The sequence below is a fragment of the Trifolium pratense genome, linkage group LG4, assembly GCF_020283565.1.
Source record: "Trifolium pratense cultivar HEN17-A07 linkage group LG4, ARS_RC_1.1, whole genome shotgun sequence".
NCBI lineage: Eukaryota > Viridiplantae > Streptophyta > Magnoliopsida > Fabales > Fabaceae > Trifolium > Trifolium pratense.
In genome coordinates this window covers 60,465,943-60,483,167 of record NC_060062.1, presented here as the reverse complement: position 1 = coordinate 60,483,167, position 17,225 = coordinate 60,465,943, and the positions used below count along the sequence as shown (strand labels likewise).

Genomic DNA, 17,225 nt, shown 5'->3' with positions numbered 1-17,225 from the left:
TTACATTTTTTTAAATAAATAAAATAACATTTTTCTTTTGTTTTTCAGATAAGCAAGTATGTTCACTACTGTTTGATTACCTGCATGTTGATATTACTACTATTTGCACTCTAATAACAACATATGATGAACAATATCTATAAAAGAATTTAATACACACAAACATGCACACATTAGTATTACAATAGTTCCTCTTGGCCTTGGTCTCCCACCTCTTGACCTTGATCTTCCATCTGCTCAGTTTCTTGTATCATGTTTATAAGCATGTTCACTTGTTCTTGAAGCATATTGTTCTCTCTTTCTAGCCGAGCGTGTTTGCTTTGTTCGTCCACAAGCTGCACTTGCAACTTTGCAAGTGCTCGAATCTTCCTACAGTTGTTCGTTTAGTCCATCTATTTCCGTACCCTGTTACCAAAGTCATCCAATGCATTAGCCTCGGTTTCATGAGTAAAATGTTCATAAGACAATTTCTGACACTTGTCAACACATTTTCGCTCATCCTAATTATTTATTAAAAATTAAAAAAATAGTATCTTAAAATAGTAATTATTTAATATGAAATGAAAAATAATAATTTTTTTTTGATTTCGCGTTAAATATCGTAGCTAAAATCATTTTGAGTAAAATTGGAAGTCAGAACGAGATTATTCAATTGAACTTTTAAATTGACTACATAAATTAAGTTTTTTTAATAAGGAATTAAATCGTCTAATCTCGTTTTGACTTCCAATTTTACTCAAAATGATTTTAGCTCCGATATTTAAAGCAAAATCAAAATGATGATAAACCTAAACAAGCAACCGGATTTCTCATCCAAGATCGTAAATCATAGAAAAAGTTCTTTTTTCTTGCCTTCAGCCACCACTAGACCTGAACTTTGATATTGTAGATTAGCTTTTCACGAGAAGAATCCTTGTGATCAAACACTCTCTTATTTCTTTCTTTCCATATAGGCGAGGACCGTAGCTGACCAAATTGCTTCAATACACATCCTAATATCTTTACGAAATAGATGAGCTCCACCAAATTGATAAGCGAGAGAACACAATAATAAAATAAATTTATTGATTTAATGAATTTTACAAGAAATAACACAATAGTTTCAGTTATTTTAACAATAATTTCTACGTTGGTATAATACGGAATAATAAACTTAAATATGAATAAAAATTTATATTTCAGAATTTAGTAATGGTTTGAGATATCAATGGAAGACTCTTCCAAATTTAGTAATGGTTTGAGATATCAATGGAAGATTACTTCCTCCTAATCCAATTAGACCAAAACTCCACCAAATAAATAGCCATGTCATTTTCATATGAAAGATTTGCATGTGCCAAACAAATCTTACCAATGGAGGTTGTGTTAACAAAAGGATTAAATTCTCTCGACGTGCATATTTGGAATTTTGACAGCATCCCGAATATGATTATCTCTAGTGGTACAAGTCTACAAGACATTTTTTAAAAAATGACCAAAATAATATTCATCATTTCAATATTATAAAATAAAGTAATTTGGTTTCTGTCAAAAAATAAATAAAATAACATTTTCCTTCTGTTTTTGAGATAAGCAAGTATGTTCACTACTGTTTGATTACCTGCATATTGATATTACTACTATTTGCACTCTAATGATGACAACATATGATGAACAAAATCTATAAAAGAATTTAAAACACACAAACATGCACACATTAGTAGTACAATATTATACATCTTTTAAGGTTCCTCTTGGCCTTGGTCTCCCACTTCTTGACCTTCATCTTCCATCTGTTCAGTTTCTTGTATCATGTTCATAAGCATGTTCACTTGTTCTTGAAGCATATTGTTCTCTCTTTCTAGCCGAGCGCGTTTGCTTCGTTCGTCCACAAGCTGCACTTGCAAGTGCTCAAGACACCGCGAATCCTCCTCCAGTTGTTCGTTTAGTCCATCTATTTCCCTGTCCTGTTACAAAAGTCATCCAATGCATTAGCCTCAATTTCATGCAAAAAATGTTTGTAACACAATTTTTACACTCTTTTCAACACATTTTCGCTTATACCGGCTGAAATTTATGCAAGTTTTACCAAGTTCAAGTCAAGACTACATAATTTGGTGGAATTCAATTAAATTTTAACTACCAGATAAATGTGTTGAAAAGAGACTAGTGGTGTGTGTCAGAGAGAAAACTTGGAATGTAACCTTTCTATTCATTTCTTGGACTGCAATCCTTCGCATGCTTTCAACAACATCCACATTGACGAGCTTTCGTTTCTTTCCGATCAGCCATCCCTTTGGATAATTTGCAGACTCAAAATCAGGGGGAGGAAGCAAAGACTCGGCCGAGGGTCGTCGGCCGTTGATGTTCTTTATAGGTTCTAATGGTTCAAACAAGGCCTTTCGACGTTCGGAAAGCTCAGAAACTTCAGTTGAGTCCTGCATCTCCACATTAGGAGGAATATCTTCCGGCTTGCCGGGTGGTGTTTTAGGTGCATCTTCTGGTGATACCTCTAAATTCCTCCCGCTAGCTGTGGTGAACAAGTTACCATTCTTTTTGCAACTCATATAGCGATAATAAATTATTGTAATGCAATTGCAAGATACTATACTACTTACAAATACAATATAGCTACAATGTATTTGATTCTTCTCTGCACCCTACTATAAAACATCAGCACAGAGCCACAGACACAAACACTGACATGTTTGAGAAAATGGAAGTAATTTAGTGTAACCATGTATCGGTGTCATGTCTGCATCAGACACTAAAAAAACCTTAAGTCTAAAGTGTCGGTGCTACATAGAGCTTGATAGTACCAGGTTGTATTTTTATTATTTTTCTTATTTAGAGATTGTAAATTAACATAACTGAGAAAGCACTTGTCACACATAGAAAGTAAGAAGGAAAATAAAATGGAAATCTCGATCTGTTCATCGAAATAATATTAATAGGTACAGTATATCTATTGCACTCAACTAAATTGATTCAATGATTAGTATTAGTATGGCTCACTATCTAACATTGCCAGAGTGCAAAAGCATTCAAGATTTCAAGGTACAAGGTCGTAGACTCCAACAGATATATTCTCTAAGAGCATAAATTTGACATAACTGCATATAAATCGAAGTTAAACAGAGCTTGAGAGATCAAATCTATCATTATATATGGTTAGATGAACAATAAAGGAAGAGTGATATCAAAATGAAAAATTCACATATGCAAAGAAAACCAAAAATGGAGGCTATACTTAAGAGGGTTAGTTGGAGGTGGAGGCCAGGCTTAATTGTCCCAATGATTCACAATATCAACCCAATCCCAACAGCCACATGCATTTTAATAAGATACCAAGTGTCGTTTATACAAGGATGACTTGATGGTTCGGGGGAGGTCGATGATTCAATCTCCATAAAAACTAATAATACTAATATTTTTGTTGTTTCAAACAAAATATATTGCTAGCACCACTTTGAGCTAATTCGTAAACTATAAAGCACTGAAATAGACACCGGCCACAAGGCTGACACAAAGACATCAGTAGTAATTTTAAAAATGAAAGGTAATTGAATGTAATTACACAAGTTAATGTCGCCTCATTAGACACTGAGGGGTCTGACATAACCTAATAAGTTAATAACGAGCTTTTAGATTACTCTCTCCGTCTCAAAATAAGTAGCTATAAAATTTCATAATTTTCATCCCATTTTTTATTATAAAAATTTGGATCTCAATTATTATAAAAACTTGGAGTATAATATATTGTTTGGTAAGCCAATCACAACAAATAAAGCAGCTTAACATAAAAGTCATACCAACTGTTAACTACTGTTCTACGCTTCTCTCTCTGAATAATTTTTGCAGAAATTACATAAATCAATTCCAACAAACAAAAAAATAATTAAATAAAAATGAAAAACCTTCAATTTCAAATTGGACAAATTCACAAAAAAATGAAAAACCTTCAATTTCAAATTGGTCAATTTCACTAGGCATATTAAATTTTACAAAAATCATAAAAAAAAAGTTCAATTAATTAAACACCAAAATACTAAAAATAATATTCAATTATATGGTGTGTTTGTAAAGAGGAGATTTATAAACACCACAAAAGACAAATTAAAAATCTTATTCACAATAATTAACACTACAACATTTTTATATATAAATAGCAAAATATGATTAACAAATTAAGCTAATTTTCACAAATTAAGCTAAAGTACCTGATCTTCTTCTAGATTTCCATGAAAGCTTAGGAGTTGAAACAGGAGAGAATCCATTCAAAGCATCATCATCCATCACCATAATTGTTTCAAAAAAGTTCAGAAACAATCCAATTTATAACACATGTAACAAATATTTCAGCTCAAAAAAATGAAGAGAATAAATAAAGGAAAGAAAAAGAGAATTTTTCTTTGTAAGTGTTTTTAATTTTTTCTTGTTCTTTACAACATCCAAAGAGTTTCAACTACCTTACAAATAAGATGCTGATAATTGTTATTGTCATATATGGGACAGTTAGGATGATATTTAAGGATTTTCAACGGTTGAGATTTTTTTTTACTTTGGTGGAAATTTTTATGTCAGAGACTGGTTTTTGTCTCTTTTTTATGTTCTAATCTTTATGTGGACCCCATTTAGCTCTTTCCTGGTTTATGTTTTTTAGTAATAAAAAAATTATTTCTATGCTTAGAAATAAACTATGGAGAAATTATATTTTATATAATTGAGAAAATGAAATATTTTATGAGCACGTGTTGGGAAGCATATGCTTTTGAAAGATGCCAAGTAATACGTAAGGTAGTATGCTATAGGTCATGAGTTCGATTCGGTATAATATAAAAAAATATGGATTGTGGACAAAAACTAGGAAGTAAAAATAGGGGCAAATGGATTAGGTGTGGTCGATTTTCTGTACAGTCAGTTTGTAGCTGTTTGATCTTGATTTGACGGTTATAAATAGGGCGTCTGTATAGAAAAGTCGACGAGATAAAATCTGAATCCAAAAATAGGAAATGAATTACATGCCGTCAATAATCCGTCTTATAGTTTTAGTTGTTTAAGATTGGACGGTATATAAAGAGAAAATTTATTTTTTATTAATAATTTAATAAAAACTATCTTTAAATTAGGACCGATCAATCTAATCGGACGACTTTTAATACTTGACTGCATGGGTATCTCGATTGCACTCAATCCAGGTCAGTAAAATTAGGACATTTTTAGGAGGTGAAACAAATACTTATATTTATCAATTCCCCCCAAATTTTATCATCAAATTATTTTGAAAAATTTGTAAAAAAATAAAGAAAAATTGAACAAATAAGTTGGGTCTTCTCACATTTCAATGGGCTTCCACAATTCATTGGGTTACTAGTTCATATATAATACATGTTTATAAACCGATTACTTTTCACACCTTTGTTTCACTCATGCATCCCTTCGTTTTATAAATTAATTTTGGCCAAAATTCTCTCTTCTCACTCCACCAATCCATCCTGAATAGTGAATACCATCGATCACTGTGTGAAGGAAATGTACTGCTACTCCAAACATATGATGAGGGGTAATTTAAATTAGCAACTTTATTTACCTCACATTTCTGAAAAACACCAATAATTTTGAAAATGTTATTCTGAATGTTAAAAAATTGTGTATTTATATTTTTTTCAAGAGTGTATAACTGTAGATACTAATTTTCTCGATGTAACTTATATTTAAGGAGTTGAATTATCCAAACATATGTTTTTGGTGTTGGATGGTAAATGTGTTCTCACCCCTCACTAAAATAACATATCTGACTCCTCTAAAGTAATTAATATCAACCGTTTAGCAGAGAGGGGAATCACGTAGCACACTCTTTAGCTAAGATATTTAAATCTAAGATTTTCAAAAGATATTTAGACATATTATTCTCAACACATCAAACACATATTTAATAAAGTTTTTTTTTTTTAAGAAACATTTTTTTTTTTTGTTTTCACCCTCTGGTTCCTATGGGAAGGGAGCCCTAGTAGTCCAGAGTTCGGGGCGAGTTCTTGCATCAAGTGGTTATAGTCCCCTCCCAAATGCAGTTGCGGGGATTGAACTGCGGTCCTCCCTACCAAGTTCAGCATTAATCACCACTAAACCAACTAGAATTTGGTAGAAGAAGAAACATATTTACTAAAAGACAAATTATACAGTTTCCTTCAACAAAAACAAAATTATTATACTAACAAACTTTTAGTCACAAGAAATTTATACTAACAAACTTGCCTATAACCCTATATATATTTACTCAGTTGAGAAAGAAAGAAAGAAAGAAGTGTGGAATTATAATCAAGGAGTTCGAGTTCCTTCCCTTTGTTTTATTATATATTCAGAAAGTATTCTCTTCCACTTTCACAAGGTATACATACTTACGTTACATACATATACATTGTATTTTTATTTTTTATATTAATTTCAGCATATTTGTCTGTTCACATGATGGAAATAATGCCTTATTTCCATCTCCTTATTATGGCAAAAGTATAATGACAAAACGTCTTTATGACTTTCCACTATGTGTTGCCTAATATGATCATAACTTGAACTTTGCATTTGAGATTCTTTTTTAATTTTTTGTTAATCATATAATATATGAAACCTATTTTCTTGCCAAATTGTCTTATTAATTTCATTCATAACAATTCCATAGGCTATTTATGCATGAAATTGTATTTATGCACAATCTTATTAATAATTTATTTTGTAATTTATCCACTTTCTTCGTAGAAGTCAAATCAAATTGGAATGCAATTTTCGTTTTGTAAACTCACCGGTTTATTATTTTAAAGAGTGAATTAGCTAGACCTAGTAATCCTATTGATTGATATTTCCAGGCGGTCCAACACTTATTGAGGCCTAAAGCAAACTTTAAAGAAAGCAAAGCAATAAAAAAAAAAATAGGCCTTTTTAATATTAATGTAATTTTATTTAGATTTTACCTTTATTATTTTTTGAGATACAAAATATTTAAATTAAGCATGTCAATTGATGTATCTTTTTATACTTGTGAGGCCTTTTACTTGTTGTACTTAATTTTTTTTTTGTATGGCTTTTATTACATGAGAAAAATAAAATTTTATTTTCATGAGGCCTTTTTACATATGAAAAATTAATATTTTTTGTGAGGCCTAAAGCCCTGGCCATAGTGGTTTTGGCCGTAGATATTTCAACCTGTTTGTGTAATATCAAGTTTATTTGCTTATCAACAAGAGATTATTTAGAAGTCTTGTGTTAGCTTTCTGAGATATTGTCAGTTTAGAATATATCTCAAAATTAGTAGCACAAAACTTGAGGTCTGAATAAAGAAGTCTCAAACTTCAAACTTACAGAACATGACATAGCCCCCCTAACTGGCGTGCTAGTGTTCCATCTAAACCTCAAGTCCTACAAAATTGTTCCTTAATAAAAAAAAAAACTGATTTAGATATTGTGTTTTTAAGTCTTCTCGATTTGTCCCTAATGAAAGATGCTCCAGCATTGTATTAGGTTGTCATTGTCAATGGACAAATTTTTAGGTTAGATGCCACTTTTCCATATTTGAGACTTCTACTCCCCTCTCCCCCACACACTTAGTTTCCCACATATAAGAAGCATCGATCGGTACGTGATGACACACGTGTCAAACACCAGACACACTTTAATCATAAGTGTCAATCGGTGTTAGAATTTATTTCTCACCCATTATTTTACGAGACAAGCTATTAAGTTCATAATTAATCTATTTTGCAGCCTGCTCTCTCTGGTGTTTGGACATAGTTCAAGCAAACAAGATATTGAAATTCTTTGCAAAGACATGAAGGTATTATTTTTTGTATTGTTCCTGCTGATCATCTCAAGTGCTCAAACTATATCAAATGAAGATGAAGGCAGAAGCCTAATCCAAAGCAAGGAACTAGTAAATGAGCCTAATGGTAATATTTCTTTACCTTTTCAAACAAGCACAATCATAAATAATTAATGTTTCACAGAGACTTTTTTTTGTTCAATTTTGGTTTTATATATAATTGTGTTATTCATATGTTGATGATAGGAAATTCATATGGAAATGGTAACATTGAAGTCTCCAAAAGTTTGAACAACAAAAATGTGATTGTAGCAAGTAAAAATGAACATAAGCATGAACTGTCTGTTACTATAAGAAAAGGAGGTGGATTTGGAGGGGGGGGAGGAAGAGGAGGTGGATTTGGAGGAGGAGGATTTGGAGGAGGAGGATGAGGAAAGCGAGGAGGTGGATTTGGAGAAGGGGGAAAGGGAGGAGGCAAAAAGGGAGGAGGAGCGGCCGGAGGATTTGCAGGAGGAGTGGCAGGTGGAATTATCGGTGGTGCAGTCGCCAATGGTGGGGAGTGGGGACAATCATAATTCTGCAACAACATTATCTACATGGCCTCATTTTTGTGTTTCAACATTGATTTTATATATGTTTGAGCTTTTGGCTTTAATCACATTGTTTCACTTCAACTAGTTAAGTATCATAGTATCAATATTTACATTGTCTTCAACATTGATTTTGTTTGTTTTAAGTTAAAGTGTGGGGACACATGTGATTGTGTCTTGAAAAATTAAGTATACGTTCTCTTTTTTAATTTGAACAGATCTGAACCATTAATTTAATCCGAATGACATTTTTTATTGCGGTCACCGTTGAGCAACCTAACTATTCCCTCATACTAGCATTCACCATATAACAATATATCGTTAATGGAAGTTGACATGGATTGAAAGACGTTATAGTATCCGATATAATCGCATACCTCACCCCATACTTCTCCTTGGGTCAGTTGAGAAAGAAAAGAAAGGACCCTAGAATTAGAATCAACGAGTTCCCTTTGCTTTGTTATTCAGATTCAGATTTCTCTTTCACTTTCAAGGTAATACATACATACATACACACACATTGAATTCTTATAATATTAATTAATGTTACCTTATGATAGATCCTAATCAATCTTATCGCTGTAAAATTTATGGTTTGTTCACATGACCTCACATGATCATGCATCATGTGGCTAGTCTTATATATTTCCATCTCCTTCTTATGGCAAAAATATAAGTATCCCATGCTTATTTGCTATGCATGAATTTATATTTTTGCACAATCTTAATAGTTTATTTTGCAATTTATCCTCTTTCTTCGTAAGAGTCGAATCAAATTGGAATGTTATTAGCTGATTATTATAGGATTTTACTTTTGTAAACTCGCCAATTCATTTCAAAGAGTTAAACAAGTATCCTATATGAAGCACTGTGACCGCCTACGGTAATAATTCAAGAAAATGATATATTATGAGGTCGTTATTGACAGTGTCAAACACTGAACACATATTTAATCAGAAGTATCAATTCAAAATCTGTTTTGCAGCCTCGGGTGTATGGACATATAGTTCAAAGCAAACAAGAGATTCAAATTCTTTGCAAAGAATACATTAGGCCTAACATGAAGGTAACATTTTTTTTATTGTTCCTATTGAAAATTTCAAGTGCTCAAGCCATATCAAATGAAGATGAAGGCAAAAGCCTAATCCACAGCAATGAACAGGCAAATGAGCTTAATGGTACCTTTTCAAATAAGCACGAACTTAATTAACGTTTCACACATTTGTATGCATACTTTTTTTTAATTGTATTCAATTTTGGTTTTATTTATAATTGTGTTATTCAATGATGATAGGAAATTTATATGGAAATGGTAATATAGAAGTCTCAACAAGTTTGAACAACAAAAATGTGAATGTAACAAGTAAAAATGAGCATAAACATGAAATGTTTGTTACTATAAGAGCTTCATCGGGAGGTGGAAAGGGAGGAGGAGGAGGAAAAGGAGGAGGTGGATTTGGAGGAGGAGGTGGTGGAGGTGGAAAGGGAGGAGGAGGAGGTCGAAAGGGAGGAGGAGCTGGAGGAATGTTAGATGGAGCTACAGCTAGAATTATCAGCGGCACATTCGCCAATGGCGGCGGGCACAATCATCACTCTCATAATTCTGCAAGAACATTATCTGCATGGCCTCATTTTTGTGTTTCAACGTTGATTTTATGTTTGAGCTTTTGGCTTTAATCACTTGTTTCACTTCAACTAGTTAAGTATCATCATTATCATGTTTAATTAGTTGCTTCTATTTAGACCTGGGTTTTGGCCACAAAGCAGCTTTGTTTGCTAACATTATACTTGGATTTGTTAACATTTTTGCAATCATCGTCTTCTCTAGCATTGTTGATCGGGTTGGTCGAAGAGTTTTGTTTATAGCGGGTGGCATTTAGATGCTTGTCAGTCAAGTAAGCTTAACTTTAACTCCTCATTCTATCTTTAATTCTCTCGTCACTCAAATTAAGAAAAGAGAGATTCTTTCTGTAATTTATATCGCTAATTCTGTTATTTCTAATGACATGATAGTATTATCATATTCATACATACACTACGCATCAATTTTATTATGATACTAATATGTTTTATCTATGACTGTGTAGATTGCGGTGGCTTTTGTGATGGCAAAGGCGACTGGTGTTCACGGAACAATATTTGTGTTATCTCAAACATTCTTGACAATGTTATGTCACTTGAAGTTTGGTGCTTTCTTGTTCCATGGTACTTGGATAGTAGTCATGACCCTCTTTATTATGCTCTTCTTGCCTGAAACCAAAGGACTTCATTTGGATTCAATCTATGACATATGGTGTAAACACTGGTATTGGTGTTACTATGCTAAAAGAGAAGTTCTTCAAAATCAACACTGAGTGTTTATTTAGCTAGATGTTGTATAAAGTTTACCACAATAACACTTAAATAATTTTATGATACTAGTCTAGCCAAGTAATTAAATTTTGTCATCAAATATATCAAAAATATATATGTTTGGTAAAAAAGAAAGAGCTAATAAATTAGTTTATACCGGTTGAACTTACAACGAATAACTTATAAGCAAACACACATCACATCACAAGATTAACATCAATATCAATTAAACTTCACATAACTCCAACAATTAGAGAGTTAGCTCATGTTGAGCTGAGTAACCGATACAACCATAGAAGAAGATTCATCCAACATAGTGAAATATAAACCTCTGGACAACGACAGCGAGACACCGGTTATCAGATCTCAGAGTTGCGTCTTCTCTTCAAATGGAACGACGTCGACTCTCAACCGTACAAATGATTAGGTCAAGAGGCCCCTTTTATAAAAGTATCAACATTGGGATTTGGGCCTTGTCAATTAGTGGAGAAAGTACAACCCAATTACCCAAGTAGTCAATACAATCATAGTACCGTACTACACTAGGAAATAGCCAGACTATCTTTCCTTCACTCAGCTGCACATTCTTCCTTTCAACTCTGACGTGGCCAAATTTGACTCACGCGCTTTTGACTTCAGTGATCAAATCGTACGGACTCAAAATTGATATTTGAAAGATTTTGGGAAGAATTCGAAGAAAACAAAATTGATATTTGATGGCTATGGGGATGGAGAAAAAGAAACGTGATTGAGAATGAGAGGGAGAAAGAAAATGAATGGAGAAAGAAAATGAAATCTTTTTTTTTTGTCTATAATTATTAATTTTTTAGGTAAACTTTATATTATCAATTTCTTTTATATTATCAACTGTATACATTAACTATATAGGTAAACTTTACCTAGATTTCTTATATAAAAAAAAATTACAAATATTGGTGTGGCAATAGCAACACTAGGCCACACAACATAGGTCCGCCCAGGGACGAACCTGCTCAAGGTTAAGTGTGGCTATAGCCACACCGGCCCGATCCAAATTTTTTTAAAAATAAAAAATAAAAATTTTATAAATAATTTAAGTCTTTTTTTATATATATTCGTACAAATATTAATGTAAATATTAGTTTAGAGTTTATTATTGATAACTGTAAGTCTCTCGTATATATATTAGTTTAAGTATTAGTGCAAATATTAGTTGATAGTCTATTATTGATGATTTCAAATTTATGGTTATACATGAATTATTATTTTAAGTTATATAGTTTAATTTTATAATCATCAACTTTGACTTTTTTGTCAAAATATAGTGGACCACTAATTGAATTTATAGAATTGGGTAAAATTAGCAATTAAACTAGCATATAAATATGACATGACATAAAAAAAAGTTTAATTAATATTTAATTTTTTCAAGTAATATAACACAATAAAATTGGAATAAAAATTAAATACGGGTAAAATTGGAATAAAAATTAATAAGATATAAGCTGATTGAATTAAACAAATAATATGCATTTAACATATATTCAATAAATTAGTAGTTCTTTTTTTTTTTCGAATAGAAATTTTGTGGCTTTTTAGATATAGTTTGTTGGTTTATTTTTTTGAATAAATATTTTGCGGTTTGTTGTTTTTTTTTTTGGATATACATGTTGTATTAGTAGTAATTTCACATATTATTTATTGTTTAACTGAATTATTATTGGGATGAAAAAAAATTGTAATGCCGGGCTAGCTCTTCACATATACTATAAGAGAAGTCTTATTGTTTTGAAGAAAATGTTAGGTAAGAAGTTAATGGTGTTAGCTCACAACTACAAATAATCACCTAATTCGACTATACCAAATAAAAATATAGCAATTAAAAGTAAGGCTTCCTTCCATTACTTTAGTTTTTAACTTTTTTTTTTAGTTTTTTAAATAACTCTTAATCCTTAAGCTATATACATACAAGTAGTAAGCATATCCACAAACAAGACAAAGTTCAAAATGGCCGGTGGAGGATTTGCCATTGATGCACCTTCCAATGGCTTTGATGGAAAGATAACACTCTCAATTATCATTACTTCATGGAAGATTGTTGTTATGAACTTCTTCTTTGACGAAGCGCTTCCAAAACCAATGTTTGCCCCATATGATGTGCATTGACTCCAAAGCAATTCCTTTTGGCTCAGGCAAGAAGAAAATAATAAATAGAGTCATCAATTTAACCCAAAATGCATAGAATAAGAAAGCACCAAACTTAAAGTGGCAAAACATTGTCAAGAATGGTGATAACACAAATAAGGTTATGAATTGCACACCAACAGCTATGCTCTGTCCAGTTGTTCTAATTTTTAAGGGAAAAAATTCACTTGGAAATAGCCATGTGAGTGGGCCCCAGGACATACCAAAACCTGCAGCATAGAAACACAGAAACACCAATACTAATATTGCATTGGCCTTTGATATGTTCTTTGTACCATCAACACCAGTCACCAAAGCTAGCACTGCAGACATTGCAATCTTTCAAAGTAAAACACCAATTTTATTATTAGTACCATACCAATATCACTTATATTTGAAATTTGATCATCAATCTAATAAATTATGATTGGTTTATTTGCTTACCAAACAAAAAAGCATTAGAATGCCACCTGTAATGAACAAGAATCTTCGACCAAACCGATCAACAAAAGCAGCAGAGAGCAGGATAGAGGCAAGGTTGACAAGTCCAAGTATTATGGCACAAAGTAAAGCGCCACTGTTTCCCAAACCAACAGATTGAAAGAGGTTAGGTGAATAGAAAGCGACGATGTTGATTCCTGTGAGTTGTTGGAAGAACGGGATTGCAAATTCCATGACCAAATGAGGTCGATATTTTCTCTCAAATATGGTCATAAACGGCTCTTGTTGCACTAATTTTGCAATTTCTGTCCACTTAATCAATTCTTCTAACTCAGGTTCAATATCAATGGAGAATCCTCTGATTTTATGCAATGCTTTTCAGGCTTGGTGTATATTTCCATGTTCGACTAAACTGTTAGGTGTGTCGGTTATGAAAAAAGCTCCAATTGTCATCACAGCTGCAGGAACCATTGCTAGTCCAAGAAAGAGTCGCCAACCCCACGTGTGCTTAGCAGTAATGTATTTTATGCAAACTGCTGCAACCACACCTATTCCAATAAATAATTGGAAGCCTGAGTTGAAAGCTCCTCGCCATTTTGGTGGAGCAATTTCAGAAAGGTATAGTGGTGTGGCTAGTTTTAAAGAAAATGAGTGAAAATTTCTTGGAAAGTTAGAGAAAGTCTGTATTTTCCAATTTTAAAATAGGTGGATCCAGATTGTGAATGAGTGAAAATTGATTAAAAAAAGTGTATGAGTAAAGTTGTTGGAATAAGATTCTTCCATTTCACGTTTCAATCTAGTAAAATCTTCGGTATATTATCCATCAAAGAAAAGAGATTCCTTTTTTTCCCTTTGCTGGGACAATTCATCATCTTCCACTCTTTCTTCTAGCGATAAACTCAATGATTCATAAATGGATTCACAGAGGAATTCATAAAAAAGTTATCAGGAGGGTTCCAGAGGGTGTTTGAGAGGAGCGACCGTAAAAGGTATCAATTTTTATTTTACTTAGCGTGTATGTGCGTGCGTGCACTCGCGTGTGCGTGCGTGCATGCGTGCGTACGTGCGTGCGTGCGTCCGTGTGTTAAAATAAATAAATTAAATAATTATTATAAATAAATTTTAAAATAGACTTATACTCTTATGATCTTTATGATCTTGATAGTGAAATTCATTTGAAGAATTAAAACGTCTCAGGGATAGCCCTGTTCAGTGATAATCTTTTTGGATGTACGTCCTGATAGTTGAACAGAATGATTATTATTTTTAATTATTATTACTTCATGGAAGATTGTTGTTATGAACTTCTTCTTTGACGAAGCGCTTCCAAAACCAATGTTTGCCCCATATGATGTGCATTGACTCCAAAGCAATTCCTTTTGGCTCAGGCAAGAAGAAAATAATAAATAGAGTCATCAATTTAACCCAAAATGCATAGAATAAGAAAGCACCAAACTTAAAGTGGCAAAACATTGTCAAGAATGGTGATAACACAAATAAGGTTATGAATTGCACACCAACAGCTATGCTCTGTCCAGTTGTTCTAATTTTTAAGGGAAAAAATTCACTTGGAATTAGCCATGTGAGTGGGCCCCAGGACATACCAAAACCTGCAGCATAGAAACACAGAAACACCAATACTAATATTGCATTGGCCTTTGATATGTTCTTTGTACCATCAACACCAGTCACCAAAGCTAGCACTGCAGACATTGCAATCTTTCAAAGTAAAACACCAATTTTATTATTAGTACCATACCAATATCACTTATATTTGAAATTTGATCATCAATCTAATAAATTATGATTGGTTTATTTGCTTACCAAACAAAAAAGCATTAGAATGCCACCTGTAATGAACAAGAATCTTCGACCAAACCGATCAACAAAAGCAGCAGAGAGCAGGATAGAGGCAAGGTTGACAAGTCCAAGTATTATGGCACAAAGTAAAGCGCCACTGTTTCCCAAACCAACAGATTGAAAGAGGTTAGGTGAATAGAAAGCGACGATGTTGATTCCTGTGAGTTGTTGGAAGAACGGGATTGCAAATGCCATGACCAAATGAGGTCGATATTTTCTCTCAGATATGGTCATAAACGGCTCTTGTTGCACTGATTTTGCAATTTCTGTCCACTTAATCAATTCTTCTAACTCAGGTTCAATATCAATGGAGAATCCTCTGATTTTATGCAATGCTTTTCTGGCTTGGTCTATATTTCCATGTTCGACTAAACTGTTAGGTGTGTCGGTTATGAAAAAAGCTCCAATTGTTATCACAGCTGCAGGAACCATTGCTAGTCCAAGAAAGAGTCGCCAACCCCACGTGTGCTTAGCAGTAAAGTATTTTATGCAAACTGCTGCAACCACACCTTTTCCAATAAATAATTGGAAGCCTGAGTTGAAAGCTCCTCGCCATTTTGGTGGAGCAATTTCAGAATGGTATAGTGGTGTGGCCAGTTTTAACGAAAATGAGTGAAAATTTCTTGGAAAGTTAGAGAAAGTCTGTATTTTCCAATTTTAAAATAGGTGGATCCAGATTGTGAATGAGTGAAAATTGATTAAAAAAAGTGTATGAGTAAAGTTGTTGGAATAAGATTCTTCCATTTCACGTTTCAATCTAGTAAAATCTTCAGTATATTATCCATCAAAGAAAAGAGATTCCTTTTTTTCCCTTTGCTGGGACAATTCATCATCTTCCACTCTTTCTTCTAGCGATTAACTCAATGATTCATAAATGGATTCGCAGAGGAATTCATAAATAAGTTATCAGGAGGGTCCGCAAAAGGTATAAATTTTTATTTTACTTAGCGTGTATGTGCGTGCGTGCACTCGCGTGTGCGTGCGTGCGTGCGTGCGTGCGTCCGTGTGTTAAAATAAATAAATTAAATAATTATTATAAATAAATTTTAAAATAGACTTATACTCTTATGATCTTTATGATCTTGATAGTGAAATTCATTTGAAGAATTAAAACGTCTCAGGGATAGCCCTGTTCAGTGATAATCTTTTTGGATGTACGTCCTGATAGTTGAACAGAATGATTATTATTTTTAATTATTAGTGATTGAAAACCCTCTGTCGATTTCTTCTTGTATACTCGGTAAAATGTTGATCTGTAATATTTATTAATTCAAGCATAGGTAAATTAATTAATACTTAATACTTAAATTTGCATAGGTAAATTAATTGCAAGAGATCTCATCTCCACCTAACATGCATAATATATGATCATTAATTGTTGGTAGTTGAAACAAAAAGAGTAGTCATTGCTTTGGGCTATAATCTGTGTATCAAATGAAGAAAAATGTCAGTTTAATTTAAGTGCTGAGAGTTACATTTTCTCACTTTTAAAGTATAGTTATTCAATTTACCGAGTGACCATGTGCCTAAAGTCAGAATGGCTTATTTCCTTTTATAAGAAACAAAATGGCTTATATTGGGAAATAATTTTTAGTGGTCCACATTAAATTACTTTTCACCTTAATTTCTCACCTTTTTTCTTCGTGAAACAAACTAATATTCTATTAAAATTAAAGTCTTTATATAAGCCGATTTACCCTACCAATGACTATAGTTCAATTGAAGTCATATCAAATGAAGATGAAGATTTCAATATTTCTTGCATTGTTCCTAGTGATCATGATTTCATGTGTTCAAGTCATATCAAATGAAAATGAAGAGAGAAGCCGCCTAATCCATACCAATGAATGCAAAGATATGCTTCTTTATGCAAGCACGTCATGATCCTCCAGACCTCCACACAGACTCCAAAATTGGGGTTTTAAATTTTAAATTTGTTAGATATTTTAAAAATATTTATTGGAAATATTTAAGTATTAATTAACCTATAACAAATTATAAAGAGTTGTGTTTTAGAGATCAACATT

At 32.6% G+C, this 17,225-nt stretch overlaps 3 protein-coding genes and 1 pseudogene across 3 annotated transcripts; all 4 read right to left on the bottom strand.

Moving 5' to 3' along the window:
• Positions 1–113: 113 nt before the first annotated feature.
• Positions 114–4,480, bottom strand: LOC123882503 (protein HEADING DATE REPRESSOR 1). Its single transcript, XM_045931371.1, has 4 exons — positions 4,200–4,480; positions 2,184–2,509; positions 1,696–1,946; positions 114–172 (listed from the first exon to the last, which is right to left on the bottom strand). The coding sequence occupies exons 1-3, from the start codon at positions 4,279–4,281 to the stop codon at positions 1,722–1,724; spliced, it is 633 nt and encodes a 210-aa protein (XP_045787327.1). The 5' UTR covers positions 4,282–4,480; the 3' UTR covers positions 114–172; positions 1,696–1,721.
• A 3,541-nt stretch (positions 4,481–8,021) lies between these two features.
• Positions 8,022–8,381, bottom strand: LOC123923080 (sulfated surface glycoprotein 185-like). The gene has a single exon (XM_045975718.1). The coding sequence runs from the start codon at positions 8,379–8,381 to the stop codon at positions 8,022–8,024; it is 360 nt and encodes a 119-aa protein (XP_045831674.1).
• A 4,415-nt stretch (positions 8,382–12,796) lies between these two features.
• LOC123923079 lies at positions 12,797–14,513 on the bottom strand (annotated as a pseudogene).
• Positions 14,514–14,619: 106 nt separating this feature from the next.
• On the bottom strand, positions 14,620–16,297 carry LOC123923078 (sugar transport protein 5-like). Its single transcript, XM_045975717.1, has 4 exons — positions 16,262–16,297; positions 15,163–15,840; positions 14,943–15,057; positions 14,620–14,714 (listed from the first exon to the last, which is right to left on the bottom strand). The coding sequence occupies exons 1-4, from the start codon at positions 16,295–16,297 to the stop codon at positions 14,620–14,622; spliced, it is 924 nt and encodes a 307-aa protein (XP_045831673.1).
• Positions 16,298–17,225: the final 928 nt, after the last annotated feature.